The 16618-nt window shown below is 46.4% G+C and overlaps 1 protein-coding gene across 1 annotated transcript; it reads right to left on the reverse strand.

Annotated features, from left to right (window-relative positions):
- Positions 1-3777: 3777 nt before the first annotated feature.
- LOC149276260 (protein phosphatase 1 regulatory subunit 12A-like) lies at positions 3778-14516 on the reverse strand. Its single transcript, XM_089503822.1, has 22 exons — positions 14250-14516; positions 13554-13684; positions 10716-10834; positions 10099-10258; positions 9677-9821; positions 9273-9347; positions 9069-9154; positions 8573-8724; positions 8333-8409; positions 7582-7871; positions 7222-7326; positions 7016-7106; positions 6733-6891; positions 6475-6598; positions 6212-6342; positions 6022-6078; positions 5729-5748; positions 5492-5579; positions 5121-5225; positions 4596-4646; positions 4394-4444; positions 3778-3864 (listed from the first exon to the last, which is right to left on the reverse strand). The coding sequence occupies exons 1-22, from the start codon at positions 14514-14516 to the stop codon at positions 3778-3780; spliced, it is 2571 nt and encodes an 856-aa protein (XP_089359948.1).
- Between the last annotated feature and the right edge of the window lie 2102 nt (positions 14517-16618).

Genomic DNA, 16618 nt, shown 5'->3' on the forward strand with positions numbered 1-16618 from the left:
AACAGAATACATAATACTTTGTGAGCACTTTAATATGCATGGTTTAAAATGTATAATAAATAAAAGTAGCCACTTTAGGTAGAAGCTGCAGCTCCAGCGCTACAGTAGAACACCTGCTCTATGGTCTCACGTTTTGGGGGTCACAAATCCTTCCTTTCTTTTGTAGGATCCGTCTCTAGGGGGTCGTTTAGATGCAAATGGGGGAACGTAAACTTTGAGGTTCCAAAATATATTGGAGAAAAGGATGCCAGCTGATCCCATCCCAGTCTTTAAAAAACAAAAGGCGACCTCTATATAAGATTTGTCTTCTGTATATGTCACCGCCAAGCAGTAACATAAAAAGCGGGGTGAGCCTGTGTAGCGATGGCAATGTACTCTCCAGCGGAGAGCGGTAATTCTATGCATGTTAAGTGCGGTTTATTGCAAGATCCATTATCTGCTGGACGTACAAATTGGAGGCGGGTGTGGAAAGCACAGGACGCTAAATGCAAAAAAGTTATTGGAAAACCAACATGGAAAAACCCTGTATAAAAGTTCCGGATACACCGAGAATAGTCCATGCGCAGCATTAGATCACAGGTCTGTCTAAACATTCTTACAAGAACACCATGACAGAAGTGAAGATTCCACCTGGCCCATTCTGTATATGCAGCGCAGCAACCGTGAAAAATGAAAACAAAAGAATCTTAATTTCTTTTTCTGCTGCTAAGGCAATAAAGCTTTTCAGCCTATCAGTTATATTGAGAGTGGCAGCAGATTTAAAACTAGCGCAAGAAATAAAAATGCACTTTTTTCCCCAAAGACGCCGTGGCCTAGTTTTGGTTGAGTTACACTTTCTTGTAGCGATGAAAAAACAGAAGAAAAAAAAAAAAAAATACACAAAAAGAATCTTCTATTTTGTTCCGCTGCTAAGGCAACAAAGCCTTTCAGCCTATAGATGTCCTATGGCCTGAAAAGTTTTTTTTTTATTTTTTTTATTAAAGATCTTTTGAGAAGAAATAAAAAAAGATCGACATGGTTAAGAAGTTATTTGAGGGTTCAGAAGTAATTAATTTCATCTTTAATCAATACTATATTTAGGTTTTTTTTGTTTTGGTTTTTTTTTTAGGTGAGACGTCACGTCAAAACAAAGGCTTTTTTTATTTTACTTTTCTTTTCTCCTTTTCACCACCGCTACAAGAAATTAAAATACCATAATGGACGCCGATACTGAGCGGCAATCACATAAGTTATTCTTTCAAGAGGAAAAGGCACACAGGTTAAAGCTCTTGTTTCAAAGTGAGTTTATTTGCAGTTTTGTTGCGACCGGAGGGAATCCAATCACCATTAAGACACAAAAAGCGTCTTGAGAAGGGAAGTTATACAACAAAAGGTTAACAGAGTAAGGGACGAGAACCAGAAGTCAGACACATGGGGGGGGGTAGAAGTGACATCATCAGAGGACACAATTAGGGAAATCATAGAGTTGGCAAATTAGCAAACACACAAATTAGTGCCTTGAAAACTGTGCATTTATAAATTATATAAACAATATTAAAGCAAAAAAAAAAAAAAAGCAGTACTGCAGCTTGAACAGAACGCAGTGTTTGGTAAAACCATTTATAAATATAATGTATTGCACAAAATAATAACACGTGAGTGTAAAACTAACACAGGCAAGGGAAGTACATGGGGTGCACGCTGACGGGGAAGGAGACTCGGTGTTAGCAGGAATACGCGGCCGCTCTCTCTCTCTCTCTCTTTTTCCTCCCTCTGTCCGAAATCCAGATCTACACATGGGATTTTTTTTGGCTTTAGAGCCTCTGACGTCCCTCGGCTGGTTCCACGCCAGGAAATGTACTGGGATTCCAGCCTCCTTTTCTCACCGCTCCGCTTCCTGCCCAAGCATTAAGAATTTTGCCCCCTCTCGCTACATTCTGGGAACGAGGACAGCTTTCCGCCATGTCACAAGATAGTCGCTCCGCTGCCAGAAAAGCCGTCACGCGTGGCTTTGTGAAACGACCGTCTCGTTTTGGTTTGTTATTGATCATCCTCGGCCATCCTGGCAGAAAGAGCGCTCCTATATCCGCGCTCTCGCGGCGAACGCAAACAAATTAAATCCTATTCTCGGCTGGATAGCGACGCGGTGAGCGACGCTGGATCGGCAATTAACAAATATCCGGAAACTTTGTAACGCTTCGCGCGTTGTCTTTGGCACCCAGGTATGTGGGCTTTTTACCAAAGGCACTCAAAAGTGAGAAGTCTATAAATTGTACGGCTCGTTAACATGTATCTAGAATGTATTTTTTTATTTTTTATTTCTCTGGCCAGTATTCCCTTAAACAAAAAAAACCGCCGTTATCCTCCGAGGTCAAAAAGCCATATCAGCTCACGATTTCACGTCTACCCCAAAACTACGTTTATTTATGGAAATCCGAGTTTAAGAACATGTGACCTCAGAACCCAACCCATATTATCTCATACACTGGCATCTAACTTGGGGTTTTTTTGGGGGGGGGGGGCAGTTTTCTTTTTGTTTTTGCAACCCCTTAACAAAAAAAACAAAAAACTAAATAAAATAAATAAAAATTTAAAAAAAGAACAAAATCAGAAGCTCACACTAGTGGGGAGAAGGAAAAATAAAATGGTGACCATACCACATGTCATACCACATCCCTGTTTAGTGTTTCAAATGTGCTTAAGAAAAATACGTTTTCAAAAATCTCGTGATACCTACCCCTAAGCCCTGCAGCTTCTTTCAACAGTGTGGGGAATCCGCCGCTAAAGATCATGATATAAAAAAACAAAAAAACAAATACGGAAATGGAAAAATTACGGGCGTACAGACGGGCGCTCGTTCCTGAATCCTGCAAATCCGATTGGCGCTCGGCCCACGCGGAAAAATCCGTGCGTAGAACTCTGTGGGTGGAGAACTTCTATGGATGTAGAATGGTTCTCGGTGCACACGCGGGTGAGACACTACAGTCAGAACACAGCAGATCAGCCACCCCTTCACATCTGAGGTCCCCGTAGCCGAAATAATCCACACAGCTTTCCCACGGCCTAAGTCGCTCTTGTTAATTTACACAAGGGAAAGTAGGATGAAGAAAAGAAAAAAAAAAATATGATACGGGGTTGGTCGTCTGTCCAGCTTTTTTTCAGAAAATAAAACTAGAGGAAGTCTCTCTCCTGTTCCTCAGATTGAAAAGTAGACCCGATTTAAAAATGAAAACAGCTTAATATCTGCATGTGTTTCCCGTTTTCTAAATGTACAGACAAAAATATACATTCTCGAGGAAAAACACCAGCTCTCCGCAACTGGAACCCATCAGGAGATCTGTAGATGGTCCCTACGCACGTTCTTCTCGGCTGAAGGACCCAAGCGAAGTCTTTCCAAAGAAACTCCGTTGCACTCATCTTAAGAGTAAAAAAAAAAAAAACGAGGATGGATCTAGTAAGGTCTTAAAAAAAAAAAATACACGTTTTACGTGGCTTCTTTTTGGGGTTCAGAGCTTTGTAAGCTACATTTGAAATCCACTGCTTTTTATGGTCCATTTCTTGGAGTTGCCGACGAATGAAGAGACCTCCGATGTGACAAATCCCGGATCGGTAAAGGGGTGGCTGCACAAAAAAAGGAAAGGAGTGAAGCAATAGGGAGAAAGGGGGGGGATTCATATCATATCGCCCCCAACATCTCATTTTAAGATTCTATGTCCAACTGGTCGGTCCCAAAGCTTGTGAAAAGTGGGAGAGCAGGAAATCCCGGGTACCACAGAGAGCAGGCCCACAACAGCTGCACTATTTGGACAATTTGCTAATAACTCTTATTAGGGCCCCGTTTTCATCTTTCAGGCGCTGGTTGTCAGCTTTCAGATCCCCGAGAACCTGAGGGTGTTGAAAAAAACAGAAAGAGTCATGAGAAGAAGCAGTGGGGTCAACTCCATAAAAACCCCTCGCTGAAAATAGATCACAAACATGAAAACTAAGTTACTATTTGAGGAAACCAAGCAACAAAGCTCCACGACTTGTCTTTTCAGAGGCAGGAGGCTCTTAACATGTATAGACTGGGCCTAAAAACATGCCTGATTATTTTAACGAACACGGAATGACCAGGCATGCGCTATACATGACCAGACAAGGGCTCTGCGTGCCAGTACTGATCCTATAACAATGTTGGGATATTGTGCTTTGGAAACATCGGTGAGAAGGGAAAATATGTAGATGTGGATAAGATGGGGTTAATACAATCTTCTAAAAACTTTTTTTGCCAAGTCTGTAGCTAGTTAAAAAAAAAAAATATATATATATATATATATATATATATATATATATATATATATATATATATATATATATATATATGCTGAATTTAGTTCATTAAACTAAAAAAAAATCTATAGCTGCTTGCAATTACCTTCATTTCCTCGTGCAGCTCAGACACCCTGCGCTCCAGTATAATCTTCTCCTGCGGATCGCACAGAGGAGAGAAAGGACAATATCCCATTAGTCCGTGTGGCCTTCATAGTAAACATAACACGTACGCGCTAGAAAATCAACAGTGTCTGAGCACCGCACGCCATGTGCAAGAAAACCGCTGAGCTGAGTCTGCCTCTTACCTTCTTCTCGGTATCAATCAAGAAAGATCTGTCAACGCTTCTTTCTTGTCTCTGAGGAACAAACAAATGAAGGGTTTGTGAACGATGGTGACTTTGACCACAGGGTCTCTCTTATTTGTCCGAGATCAACTAGTTGATCGTTTTACGCCGCGTCCTACTACATTCTGAGACCGTATGTCACAGATTAACTTGACCTGGAGTACTTGACCCTTTTAATTAGCTTGGGGCCACTACTTGACCTCTGACCTAGCCAGCTGTTCCGACTTCTTCCCGCTATGCACCAAGAAATAGTGTTGGGAACCGTGTCAAAACGTAAACAAATCATTCTATGGATGGGGTTATCTCCCAGGAACCCCTCCAGTTTAACTACAACTTCCAAGATCCTCGCCGTGTAAGGAGCAGAATGGGAATTGTTGTTGTAAGAATTCTTCTACGGTGTCTATTCACGGCCTAGGACGAAAGGCTTTAACGTTTTTGCTCCACAGTGACCCAGCCAGCTTTCTCTGGGTCCCGGCTTCTGGTTACCTGCGTGGCTCTTTCCAACTCTGCTTTAGTTTCGTTCACCAGGTTCTGGGTGTTTAGCAGCTGCGAACGGAGGCGTCCATTGTCTCTTACTAGGTCCTCGTAGAGCTGGAGCAACAGAACAACCCAAAAAGAAACAGGATCAGTACATGGATGACTCCCCCAACACATAAGCAAACGGGTAAATTCATCTCATTAAACCTAAAAATAGTCTTTATGCAGGTTTAGCAGCCCCATAAACCCCCAAGAAAGATGTTACATGTAACTGCCAACTTAACATCTTCTTTAACCAGAGATGTTGAAGAACATGACACTATGTAGCAAAATAATTTCCGGTCATTGGAGATGACCACACACACAACAAGTTGTCTCACTTTCTTAAAGTCTTTTGTATCCCGATGCTCTGCTCCCAGTGTTCTCTCTGCACGGCCGCTGGTATGCGAGTTGAATACATTATCTGCCCTGAAACGACGATTGAGACACACAGATCACTGAATTGTTCTGCCAATTGCATAAGCGTGGCAACCACCTCCCACGTTTTTTTGTGGTTTGATCTTTGCACACACAGCTAGAAGGACTAAGTAAGCCACAGCATATAAAATGTATCTTACCGAGAGCCAAGTCCATCTACCTGGGAGGAAAAAAAAAGAGAAGAGAGACATTGTGTCACTTAAATTCCAAGGTAGATTACAGTCAAATACTCCACAGCAGATCATGGAGCAGATCACGTTATCTGGCGAGTAACTTACCAATCAAAAGAGACAGGGTAGCTCAGCCGGGCAGCAACATCAAACATAAAACCAACGTTACAAAGAATTATCTACCATGCACATTTCTTCAGCACAAACATATATCCAACATCCTACTTAATTAAGAAAAGGTTTTCTCAAATGAGCCTAGGCACCTGAGCTCGTGGTTTCTCCTCTTCCCCATCTTCCTCTTCAGATTCCTCTCCATCGCTCTGAAACAGTAATTGGACAAAAAACAAATCAGAAGCATCCTTTGGATCATCATTAGGTCCGTTCCCATCTGAGCCTCACAGACTATATCGTCTCTACACCGCAACACTCTCTGCGCTACCAGTCAATTCTTACATCTTTGGTGGTCTGTGGAACCCCCGTGGATCTCCTCTTCCCTCGCGGCCTCCTGCGGTCCCGAATGCCGGCTTTGTTCCTCCCACCTCTCTCATCACTTTCCTTTTCATCCTCCTGGGACTTCTGCAGTTCTACAAGCAACAGATGGGTTTCAGACATTACGATCCCCAAAGCCACGCTGATTTTTTTTTTTTTTGACATAATGTCAATTTTAAAAAAACTAACTTTTTCCATAAAGTATTTCCTATTCTCAGTCACCTTACCTTTGCTCTCTAAAGCTTGCCCTGCTGCTCTTCGGTGGGAAGTTGGACCGGAATCTGGAGTAGTTAGTCCTAAAAGGTCTGATTTCTGCAGGCTGGCAATCCTAGCCCTCCAGCTGACTTCACTCTTCAAATATAAGAGAAAACAATATATATAACATATTATGGCCTCAGTATGTATCAGAAATGCATCGATCTTTCCTACAAACCCAAAACACCGTGCATGTTCGAGGTATCAGAACCTGACCTACGTTCACTCACCGCGTCTTCACCTGACCCACGGCTGCTCCTGGCTTTCGACTGGTTGTCCTTGTTGCTCTCCTCTTCTTGGGTTTTGACGGGTTCTGGCTCAGCCTCCTTGTTTTCCTGTTGACCTTTGATCACCTTTTCAGCTTCTTTCAAGTCTGTGAGAGTCACTCCCTGCAGAACACGGGAGGGAGAGAGAAGCTGATTGAGAAGGAGCCGGGGAGCCAACAAACACAGACCATTGATGGTGCTGTGTATACAACCAAATGAGAAACACAAGAAGGAGGCAACCACAAACCTGAGTTGATCTACGAGACTGGCGAGCATGACGAGACCTTGCCTTGCGCTGAGCTTCTGCCTCTTCATCCCTCACAGGGGTCAAATAGGACCTGTTGTGTTGAGTGTAGTACAAAAACAATTAACATACAGCGGGTTGGCAGAAGAATGCAAAGACAGTAAAAAAAAACAAACAAAAAAAAAACAACAAACAAGCAGTGTGCTTACCTGCGTCTTTCTTTGGTCTCAGGGTTGTGCGTAGTCTCCAAGTTCGTGGTGGCTGTGGTGGTGGAGGTTGTGGTGGTACTGGCAGCATTCGAAGCGTCTGTGCGTCTAAAAGAATGAATGGGCTGCAATTAAACTATACTTTGGAACCCACATCTCTATACAAGCTGGGAAAGAAAAACGCAAGGAAAATTTGGATCATCTGGTTTTCTTTCCCAGCTCGAATGAACAAATGGCCACCTGCTCCTCCATTAAGCCGTGTCAGCAACAGATCATCATCTTTGATACCAAAGGTTGGATAACGAACGTCACATTGTGAGAAACCTGTTATGAAGATGCGTTTTAATAAACAATCGTCATTACCTTCCAAGAGCATTAAGTGCAGAAACGTTGCTGTCGGTTTTGGCAGGCATTGTGCTTGTAGTCGATACAGAGGGTTCAGGCTTAGATGTCAAGAATTCTCGTTTTGAAACAGGAGTCTCTGTTTTAGCGGTAAGGGCCTCTCCTCTCTGCCTGCGAAGTGAAGCCAACCCGTCCTCCCCATAACGCTGCTGGAAAAGTGAACCACGGCTAAGCGGAGGGTTCTCCTGGTCGCCTAGCAATTTCTGGCTGGGGGGCACACGGGCTAAGCGAAGCTCAGCTCCAGTTTTTTCCTACAGACAAAAAAAGAAAAAGATGACGGCCATTAGAATGATAGCGGTATTCGGCTACTAAAGAACGAACAAAAAGAAAAAACGAGAGTATCATAAGATATAAAGAACTGGGAGGATTTAAGGTATGAAGAAGCTTGGATAAAAAGTGGGGGGGGTGACAAAAAGTCACGCTGTGGTGGCAAATCGTATGCGGCGACTCCTACCCTTTCTGATAGCTGGGAACTGGAAGCAGATTTTGGTAACGCCGCTCTCCTCCCTTCCTCAGAAACGGTACCAGAACTCAACGCGCTGGAGCTTCCGGTCTTCCTAAGAGAGGCCCTCCACGATCCCGAGGCTGGCTCGGCCTTGGCTTGGTCCTGAGTGACCGGAGGCTACGTGGTGGGATTAAACACGCACCCATCAGCAGTGCCGCTGGCAACACCGCGCGTAGAAGAAAGCTTTTATCGGCGACGCTCGCTCACCTTTTTTGCAGCAGTTCCTGAAAGGTTCCGCAGCTGATTATTCAGGTTATTAATTCTTTCCTGAGCTTTCACCTTTTCTGCAAATTATAAATGAAGGATTATAAGTGTCAGTGTCCTAGGAATTAGCCTGAACCATAGTAAAAGGACAATGTATACTGGTGAAATTAAACAGTAATGGGTCAGATGGAATAAAGAGATGACGGGCAAACAAGATGACCGACGGACACGGGGTTCACTCACCGGACTCGGCGTCAGAGCCGGAATCGGCGTCGGAGCTAGAGGCAATGGGTTGGGCGGTAGGTCCAGCCATGGTGGAGGGCTGAGCGCGGCGTTCTTTATCCTGCACCCGTAGTGCAACCTTCTCTTGGCTGCTCAGACGAGAAATAGAACTCCTAATTGAACAAGGGGCAGGGGCAGGGACCGTGCAGGGGTCAGTGCAAGATGTGCAAAGGTGCCTGGGGGCCACCACCTGGTGTCACTCAACACTCAAAGCTCACACCGTGCACCCCCAAAAAAAACACAAGTCGTGTGCCCCAATCCATGTGCAACATACCGCTTCTCTATCGTGAAACACAGCAAACCAAAATGGCACAAACCACTCACCGTGACACAATCAGTGTGCAACACTCACAACGCGCACACACACACACATATATATATATGCCATGCCACACTGTTTCCACCCACATTACACACGATAACAGCCGCACAAAAAGCATCAAGGTTCCTCACGCACCTCCTGGTCTTGCTGCTCACGCTCTGGTTGGGAGGGCCGGTTGGAGACAGAATCTGTGGAGCATTTTTCATCTTCTCCACGCGCAGCTAAGGAGAGAAAGACGAAAAAAAAAGGAGCAAAATTAAGAAACGAGAGATAATAAAAAGAGATAAATCTTAGGTAAGAAAGTAGAAAGAGACATAAATGTAAGAAGAGCTTTCTCACCACACTCTGTTTGACCTTTAGCTCTTCTAGTAAAGACTCTATACTGTCGTCTGCGACATCAGCAGCTGTCTGTCCCTGTACAAACCCAAAAAACGGATATTTTAACAAAAAAAATACACTATATTCAATAAAAGTGGCACACAGAAAGCACCCTGGAAGAGAAACGCTGTTAGCTTTAGGGTTTCGAGAGCCAACTGCAAGAAATCTGTCAGGAGCGAGAGCCGACAAAGAAAACGGCTGGGGAAAAACATACAAGATGAAGGCCCAAGCGACACACAGAGAGGCCGTGAGAGATGCCAGGAGGACAGACACGCGAGACACTGCAAAAAGGTGCAAAGGTAACTCGGGGGGGGGGGGTTAAAAGGCGTCCGTGTATCGTGTGAGGAGACCTCCGACCCCCTCACCACTTTGTTGACAGCCTCCATGTCACAGAGAGCCTCACACAGGAGACGGCAAGCATCCTGCTGGCCCCAGTGAGCCGCGGCGTGCAGAGGAGTCCAACCGTCAAAGTCACGGGAGTCCACGTCAAACCCCAGTTGTAGGAGCAGCCTGGGACAGACAGGAAGAGTGAGAGACATGGGGCGGACGGAAGATGTACAGAAGGCACAACGCGGCGGGAGAAAACTATATGAACACTGGAAAAAGGGGCAAAATCCAAGAAAACCAGAGTATAGCGAATATGGAAAATCTTCACCCTGGATTTTCTTTACAGTGCGTCTCCTCGCTCCATCTATCGTTCATGCTTACCTCGAACTCGTCTGCCATTCAGCTCCTTATTTATAATTAAAACTCTACCCAAGCCCCAAACGTAACGGACCCAACTTACTTAATGACTTCTGTGTACCCCTTGGCCGCCGCAACATGGAGTGCAGTGGCGCCGGTGGTGGGGTGTCTGGCGTCCTCGTACTTCCCGTTGTTCAACCAGAGCCGCGCGTCTCTCAGCATGATCTCCTCTTCTTCCCTCCGGGCGATGTCCAGATCTACACCTAAACAGAAAAGAAGCGGACTCTAGGTAAGCTGTACCTGGACTTTCCAATCTGCTCGTTTTCCCACCGGATTGTAGAACCTCAATGGCTTCTGTAACTGTTCCGGTTTATAGAAACTGGCTTAATGGTGAATACGCCGATAATTTAAGGTGGAACGGTCATGTTCGCAGCGTAGCGTAACAATTCATTTATTACAACCCCATATGGATCGGGCTTTATTGTTTTTTGGTAGTGGCTTTGGAATATTTGGTTAAAAAGTTACTAGTTCGCCATATAAAAGCAGAGATCTACCGCAAAAGGTGGCAAAGCAAGCATATTAATTAATTCCTGCTTAAAAGACGATGGATAATGAGGCGTATCAGCACGGCTGCCCCCATGGTGGGTTTCTAATATATGCTTTGCTTATTTTGATCGTGGAATTAGAACATTCTGAAACGTTAAATGGTGACGGACATACCTTGCTTTTTGATCTCACTTTTCAGCAGCTTCTCCATGGCGCTCTCGTGCGACACATCAAGCGGTAGCTCGCCCTCGCTGTTAACGGCGGCAACGCTCGCCCCCTTAGATATCAGGTACCTGTTCAAACAGAAAGGGCAGAGGATCGGCACACAATGGGTTTTCGGATCGGTTCTTGAAGGAAAAAGAATAAAAACGGCGGTAAACAAAGTGTGCCCTCCCCCCCCCCCCAACTTTAATGAATGGGGCAGAATCACACAACGTTCAGCTTTATAACTTTGCTTTGTGTTGACGGGTCTCGGGCGTACAAAAAAAAAAAAATAATAAAAAAAAGTCTTCTTCGCGTCTTCTAAGGAGCAGAGCGACCCCAGGCAGACTAAAATAATGTCCGTCAACGAACCGGTTCAGAAGAATTTTTTCATGGTCAACAATTGTGGAACTGAAATAGTTAATTTAAAGTGACAACTATCTCGCCATCCCCCCCCCCCCCCTCCAGCTCTGGAATATAAAAGGCACTCCGATCATGTGCTGTTCTGGGGGGCCCGCAGTCGCTGTGACGTCAGAGGATTTTTTTTTCTGTCCCCAAAATTAGGGTCACCATATGCGTATATTGGCTTAACCATTTTGATGCCAGAGCCCCCTGCCGCGCATTCCTCGTAAGGATGCTAAATAGCCAGAAAGGCAAGTTGTTGTTGTTGTTGTTTCTCTTAAAACGTTTAGGCGTGTATCGCTCCGAATACCTTAATGCTGATTGTGTGTCCCTGGAAGAACCTGTCCCGCCAGCATGCCAGAGATCATCAAGAAGCCGGCGAAAGGCGTTCAGCTAAACAAACCCATCGTAATCGGACACACTGCAAGACGAGCCAGCGGGTGGCTGAGGATGATGTGTGGAGTCATTGCTGGCTGGAGTCTCCTCGTGCCTTATGGCGTATCCTTCCATGTAATAATTACCAATAAAGCGCCGACTGTGAACTATAGCCCTGTAACTGATCGCTCAGATTAAATAAATTGCCTGGCTCTCAGCCGTGGATTAAATAATCCCCCCCCGTCCCCTTCACATAGAATTAGAAGAATAATCCTGTAATGTCGTCTATATGGATTTAAGGGGTTAAACAGCCGGTGAGAGATCACGGCCCGCCTGCAGAGTATAAAGAACTACTCCGGCCTTTCTGCAAAGCATTATACCACATATAACGGCGAGGGCCCGAGGGCCTGAGGGCCTGAGGGCCCCAGGGCCGCCACCACCACCCCCCCTCCAGCACAGAGAAAATGTCTCCAACAGCCCTAAGCACAGCTAACCAAAAGTCATATATATATATATATACACATTACGCACACACGGAGATTTCTGTCTAACATAATTGCAAAAAGGTTTTCTAACAATCAATTAGCCTTTTAAACTTGGATCAGCGAACACAACGTGCCATTGGGACACAGGAGTGATGGGAGTGAAAAAGGGCCATGGAACCCAGGAGTGATGGGAGTGATAAAAGGCCATTGGAACCCAGGAGTGATGGGAGTGATAAACGGCCATTGGGACACAGGAGTGATGGGAGTGATAAAGGGCCATTGGAACCCAGGAGTGATGGGAGTGATAAAGGGCCATTGGGACACAGGAGTGATGGGAGTGATAAAGGGCCATTGGAACCCAGGAGTGATGGGAGTGATAAAGGGCCATTGGAACCAGGAGTGATGGGAGTGATAAAGGCCTCTGTAGGCTGATGAAGAGATTCCATTAAAAATAGTCATTTACAGCATTAACCCCGTCTGCGCTGGATTTCTGATCCATTTATTGGTATTTTAATGGACAAAGTGAAATGGCTAAACAACCCCAAACATTTGACCGGTCGTGTGCATCATTGTACATAGATCTACTGTTCCTTTAAAACTACAATGTCTACACGCCTGTTACCATGGTAACTAAAATTAAAATTTCTTATATATATATATATATACACACTGTCCCTGTCCTGGACACATTGCGCACAGAGAAGAACGCGAGACAGAGCGACATTTGATTAATTACGGAGATTACTGCTCTCTGCAGCCGTCACACCCCGAAAACAAAGTCTCCAAAATCCTATGTTTTTGTACAAAATCAAACAGCACATCTGGCCCAAAGCAGCCAATCAGACCCTTTCGTTGAGGGGGAGCGAGGCTTGGAATTGACAGGCCAGGCTAGCCCCTAGCGATAAGTCACTTCTGTGACAGGAGAAGGTAAAGGGCGTCAGGAGCCCGGGGCCCAGAGCCGTCACGCCTGCGTTCTCTTCCCTTACGTATTGTTTCCATCAACCCCCCCCCCCAACAAACGATTGTAAGTTCTTTGGCACAGATTTCAAGTCTTAAAACAGAGCGGGGAGTTTGTTTTAATTCCTTTCGCACGCCCGGCCGGTCCTGGAGCCAGACGAGTCAGCAGCAGGGGGGCACTAACGGTTACTATACAGAACGCCCCCCCCATGGGTAGAAGACACAGTCTGGTGCCTGACAGGGGTGGCAATGCGTGGCAGACGTGTACAAGAGATCTACGCCTTCAACTTTATATCACGGCGTGTTTGAGGGGGGGGGGGCAACAAAAGGGCCTCTTGCCCGGGGGGGGGCTATTGGGTCAGTATTTGAGTCTATAAATGCAGACTAGTCCAGGGGTCCTTAAGGGTTAGAATTTCTCTAATATTTATTAATTTTATTAAACAGGGGGAATTTTAATGCGGTCGGATTAATAACAAAAAATAAATATGAAATAAAAAAAATTAAAAAAAAATTAAAAGGCACAAAACGTAATAAAAAAAAAAAAAAAAAGGGAGAGCATAGTCCGAGAGGGGGTAACGCGGAGGGAACTCACTGAGCGATGCTCACGAAGCCACAGGACGCCGCTGCGTGAAGAGGGGTCCATCCTTCGTTGTCCGGCTGGTTCACCATCGCACCGTTTTCCACCAAAAACTGAACCATATCCATATTCTCATCTATACAGGCCTGGGGAGGAAAAAGAGGGCATGATATGTGGCTGTATAGAAGAGACATGGGGGGGGGGGGTATTAAGAGCAAAGTGGACGGGAGGGAGAGGTTATTTTTGAAGCGTTATCTAACAGATTATGACAAGTAAGCGAGCTGCGCCTGGATGTGCTGGGAGTGACACCGTATGCAGCGGCGCGGTACGTCCCAGCGGAGCGTACGGTATGGTTGTGCCCCGAGGCGCCGGGGGGTATGGAAGGCGAGGACGCCGGCCGCATGGACTTATATGGCTTGATGAACGGCGCGTGGATTAAAGGGGTCCCGAATATCACCGATAGAACGGGGCAGAATGGATGGGGGGGCCCCGCAGATATAAACGTGGGGTTGGAATGAATGGCTGCTGAGGGGTCTCCTATCTATGGGGCCCATCCTGTTTAAGGGGTCCCTGTCATTCTCGGGGTTCCATGCAGGGCCCCCCCGGTTGTATTCCGGGCTCTAGATGGGGTAGATCCCGTTAAAGCGCCACCTGCTATTATTGGGGTCCCTGTCACTCTCGGGGTGCTGGCAGGAAGTTCCCCCCATGTACCTGGTGCAGAGCTGTCAGCCCGTCCACGTTGGTTCCGTTTATGGGGGCTCCGGCCGCCAGCAGCTGCCGCACCTCCTCCCGGTCTCCGGCCGAACAAGCGGCCATGAACACGGCCCCCTGCGCGAAGCGGACCCGGCCAGGGCGGCGGAAGGAACCGGGGCCCCCCGGGGGGACGCTCCGCTCCGTGTCCGAGACCAGCCAGCGGTTCAGTTGCTCCCGCCGCTTCTCCCGAGCAGCGTCAGACCGGCACCGATCCTCCGCCGCCATCTTCCGAGTCCTTCCCGGGGAGAGGCGGGAGAGAGGGAGGAGAGCACCGGGGAGAGGCCAGGGGAGGAGGGAGAGCGAGGAGGGGAGGACAGGGGAGGAGCCGGGGTGGGAGAAGCGGGGGATGCTGGCGGAGGGAGGGGGCGAGACAGCGAAGAGTGGGGTGACAGAAAAGGTCAGGGAGAACTACATGGGGGTAACCGAATGGACCGGGGGGGGATGGGGGACTGGGAACAACCATTATTTATATGGCGCCATCATACTCCGTAGCGCTGTACAATGGGTAAACAGGACATAACAAGCAGTACATATAACTTAGACTTACAGAAACAACAGGTGAGGAGGGCCCTGGACAGAGGAGCTTACAATCTACAACTACATGGATCAGGGGGCTGGAAGACCGAGGTGACAGCGAAGGTCAGGGAGATGGAGGGCTGGGGAGAACTACGGGGGGTAACAGCAAAGAGAGAAGCGGGACAGGGGATTACCAAAGGGGGTAATAACATGGATCAGGGAGGGGGCGATGACTTGGAGGGTGACAGGGAGAAGGGGAGAACCACAGTGGGGTAACAGCATAGATGGGGGGATTTGGGGCCGAATCCAGGAGTGGGGAAGGGTAGAGCAGGCTAGGAAATGTGGGTGCAGGGGGTGTATTGGAGGTAGAATAGCGGTGGGGCAGTTATTAGGCGGAGGTATTGGAGATTAATATACATTTGTAAAATGTAACATTCTACAGTTGCTATGGTAATGACACCACTTTCCAATTTTTATCATTTGGATCCGTTACATTTTTGTCATTGAATTCCCAAACAATATCATAATTAATTTAAGTCTTTAAGTTTCTCCCACGTTACATGCAGACATTTCTTCAGAGATTGAATACGTTACCGCGAAGCACCCGGGCCCCCCTTACTGAAGACACCATTACGGACCCCCCTTCAAAGCACACAATAAGAGCGCTCAACGAAAAGTCTAAGCTAAAAATCTGAATTCCTGGGAAATGGTTACTTTTTCTTAGTTGAGATTTGTAATGGAAAATAAACTCCTTTCGACCTCAAAGCGAACCATGATGCGCATGTTCTACCGGGCTATGAGCTCAATGACGATCGGGCCATTGCGATTATTGAATGAGTGATGTTACTAGCCAAAAAGGCACGAGCATCCAGAAATTCCTTACACCAAGTTTATTAATACGTACTTTTGAGACTTCCAACCATACGGGAACCCAAGACTACGGCAGAACCGTACGGAAGGTCAAGATGTAACTTCCAATGGCTGCGCAGCATTCTAACCTAGAACCCTACAATACAGATCCTCACCGCTCCAATCCCCCCACCACGTTTATGCCTTCGCTGGCCATATGGGCATGTTCTGGTGGCAGGTACTACTCTACTACCACAGATTCTAACCAGAGCATTATATTCATTATATTAACCCCCGGTTGACATACAGCCACACAATTTTGGGTCATAGTTCAAACACTCAGTTTTGGGTGTCTAACTTTTAAGTGCAGAACAACCATCATGAACCCAAAGGCACGTCCCTGCGGTCTGTTCCAGACTTCTCTCCAGAACGGCTCTATACATTGTATTATTCACCTTCACAAGGAATGCTCCGTTATCTAGAACTTTGCCCTCTGCGGAAAGCTTTGCCCCCAGCCTCACCCGGAATTCATGCCCCTGTAAAGCGTAATTATCCGTCAACAGGGAATTCAGACTTTAATAGACAGCGGTGCGTTGAATGTTTTTTTTTAGTTTTATACCGGACGTGGATCTCGCCTTTAACACAACTTCTTAAATCCCAGCATTGGCAGTCGGACCGGCACATAAAGTAAGCAGCTGCATGTTTATTATGGAGAGAGTCATCCTTGGTAGCGGCTCTCCAAATAACCATTTATTACAAGCAGCGAGGCACTAAAACGGATAAAACTACACGACAGACGCGCCCCGCTACAATTTCTCCGAACACCAACGTGGGAGACGTTTAACTAAGTAAGCTGATGTTCCAGACACCCGTGAGGTTCAAGTTCCCATCATACACTCGCTATTAACACCCTCGCCGTGATGGTAACCAGCCGGCTACAATTTACCGAGCAGTTGGAGAGT

Source organism: Sceloporus occidentalis, unplaced genomic scaffold (genome assembly GCF_023333645.1).
Source record: "Sceloporus occidentalis isolate IW3139 unplaced genomic scaffold, rSceOcc1.0.p SCAF_243, whole genome shotgun sequence".
Classification (NCBI taxonomy): domain Eukaryota; kingdom Metazoa; phylum Chordata; class Lepidosauria; order Squamata; family Phrynosomatidae; genus Sceloporus; species Sceloporus occidentalis.

Excerpts from the sequence above, each read along its gene's own strand:
- LOC149276260 (XM_089503822.1), bottom strand. The coding sequence starts at position 14,516 with ATGGCGGCGGAGGATCGGTGCCGGTCTGACGCTGCTCGGGAGAAGCGG. Across the intron at positions 10,259-10,715 it reads AAGTGAGATCAAAAAGCAAG|GTGTAGATCTGGACATCGCC; the intron begins GTATGTCCGTCA and ends TTTTCTGTTTAG. Across the intron at positions 6,343-6,474 it reads GCAAGCTTTAGAGAGCAAAG|AACTGCAGAAGTCCCAGGAG; the intron begins GTAAGGTGACTG and ends TGTTGCTTGTAG.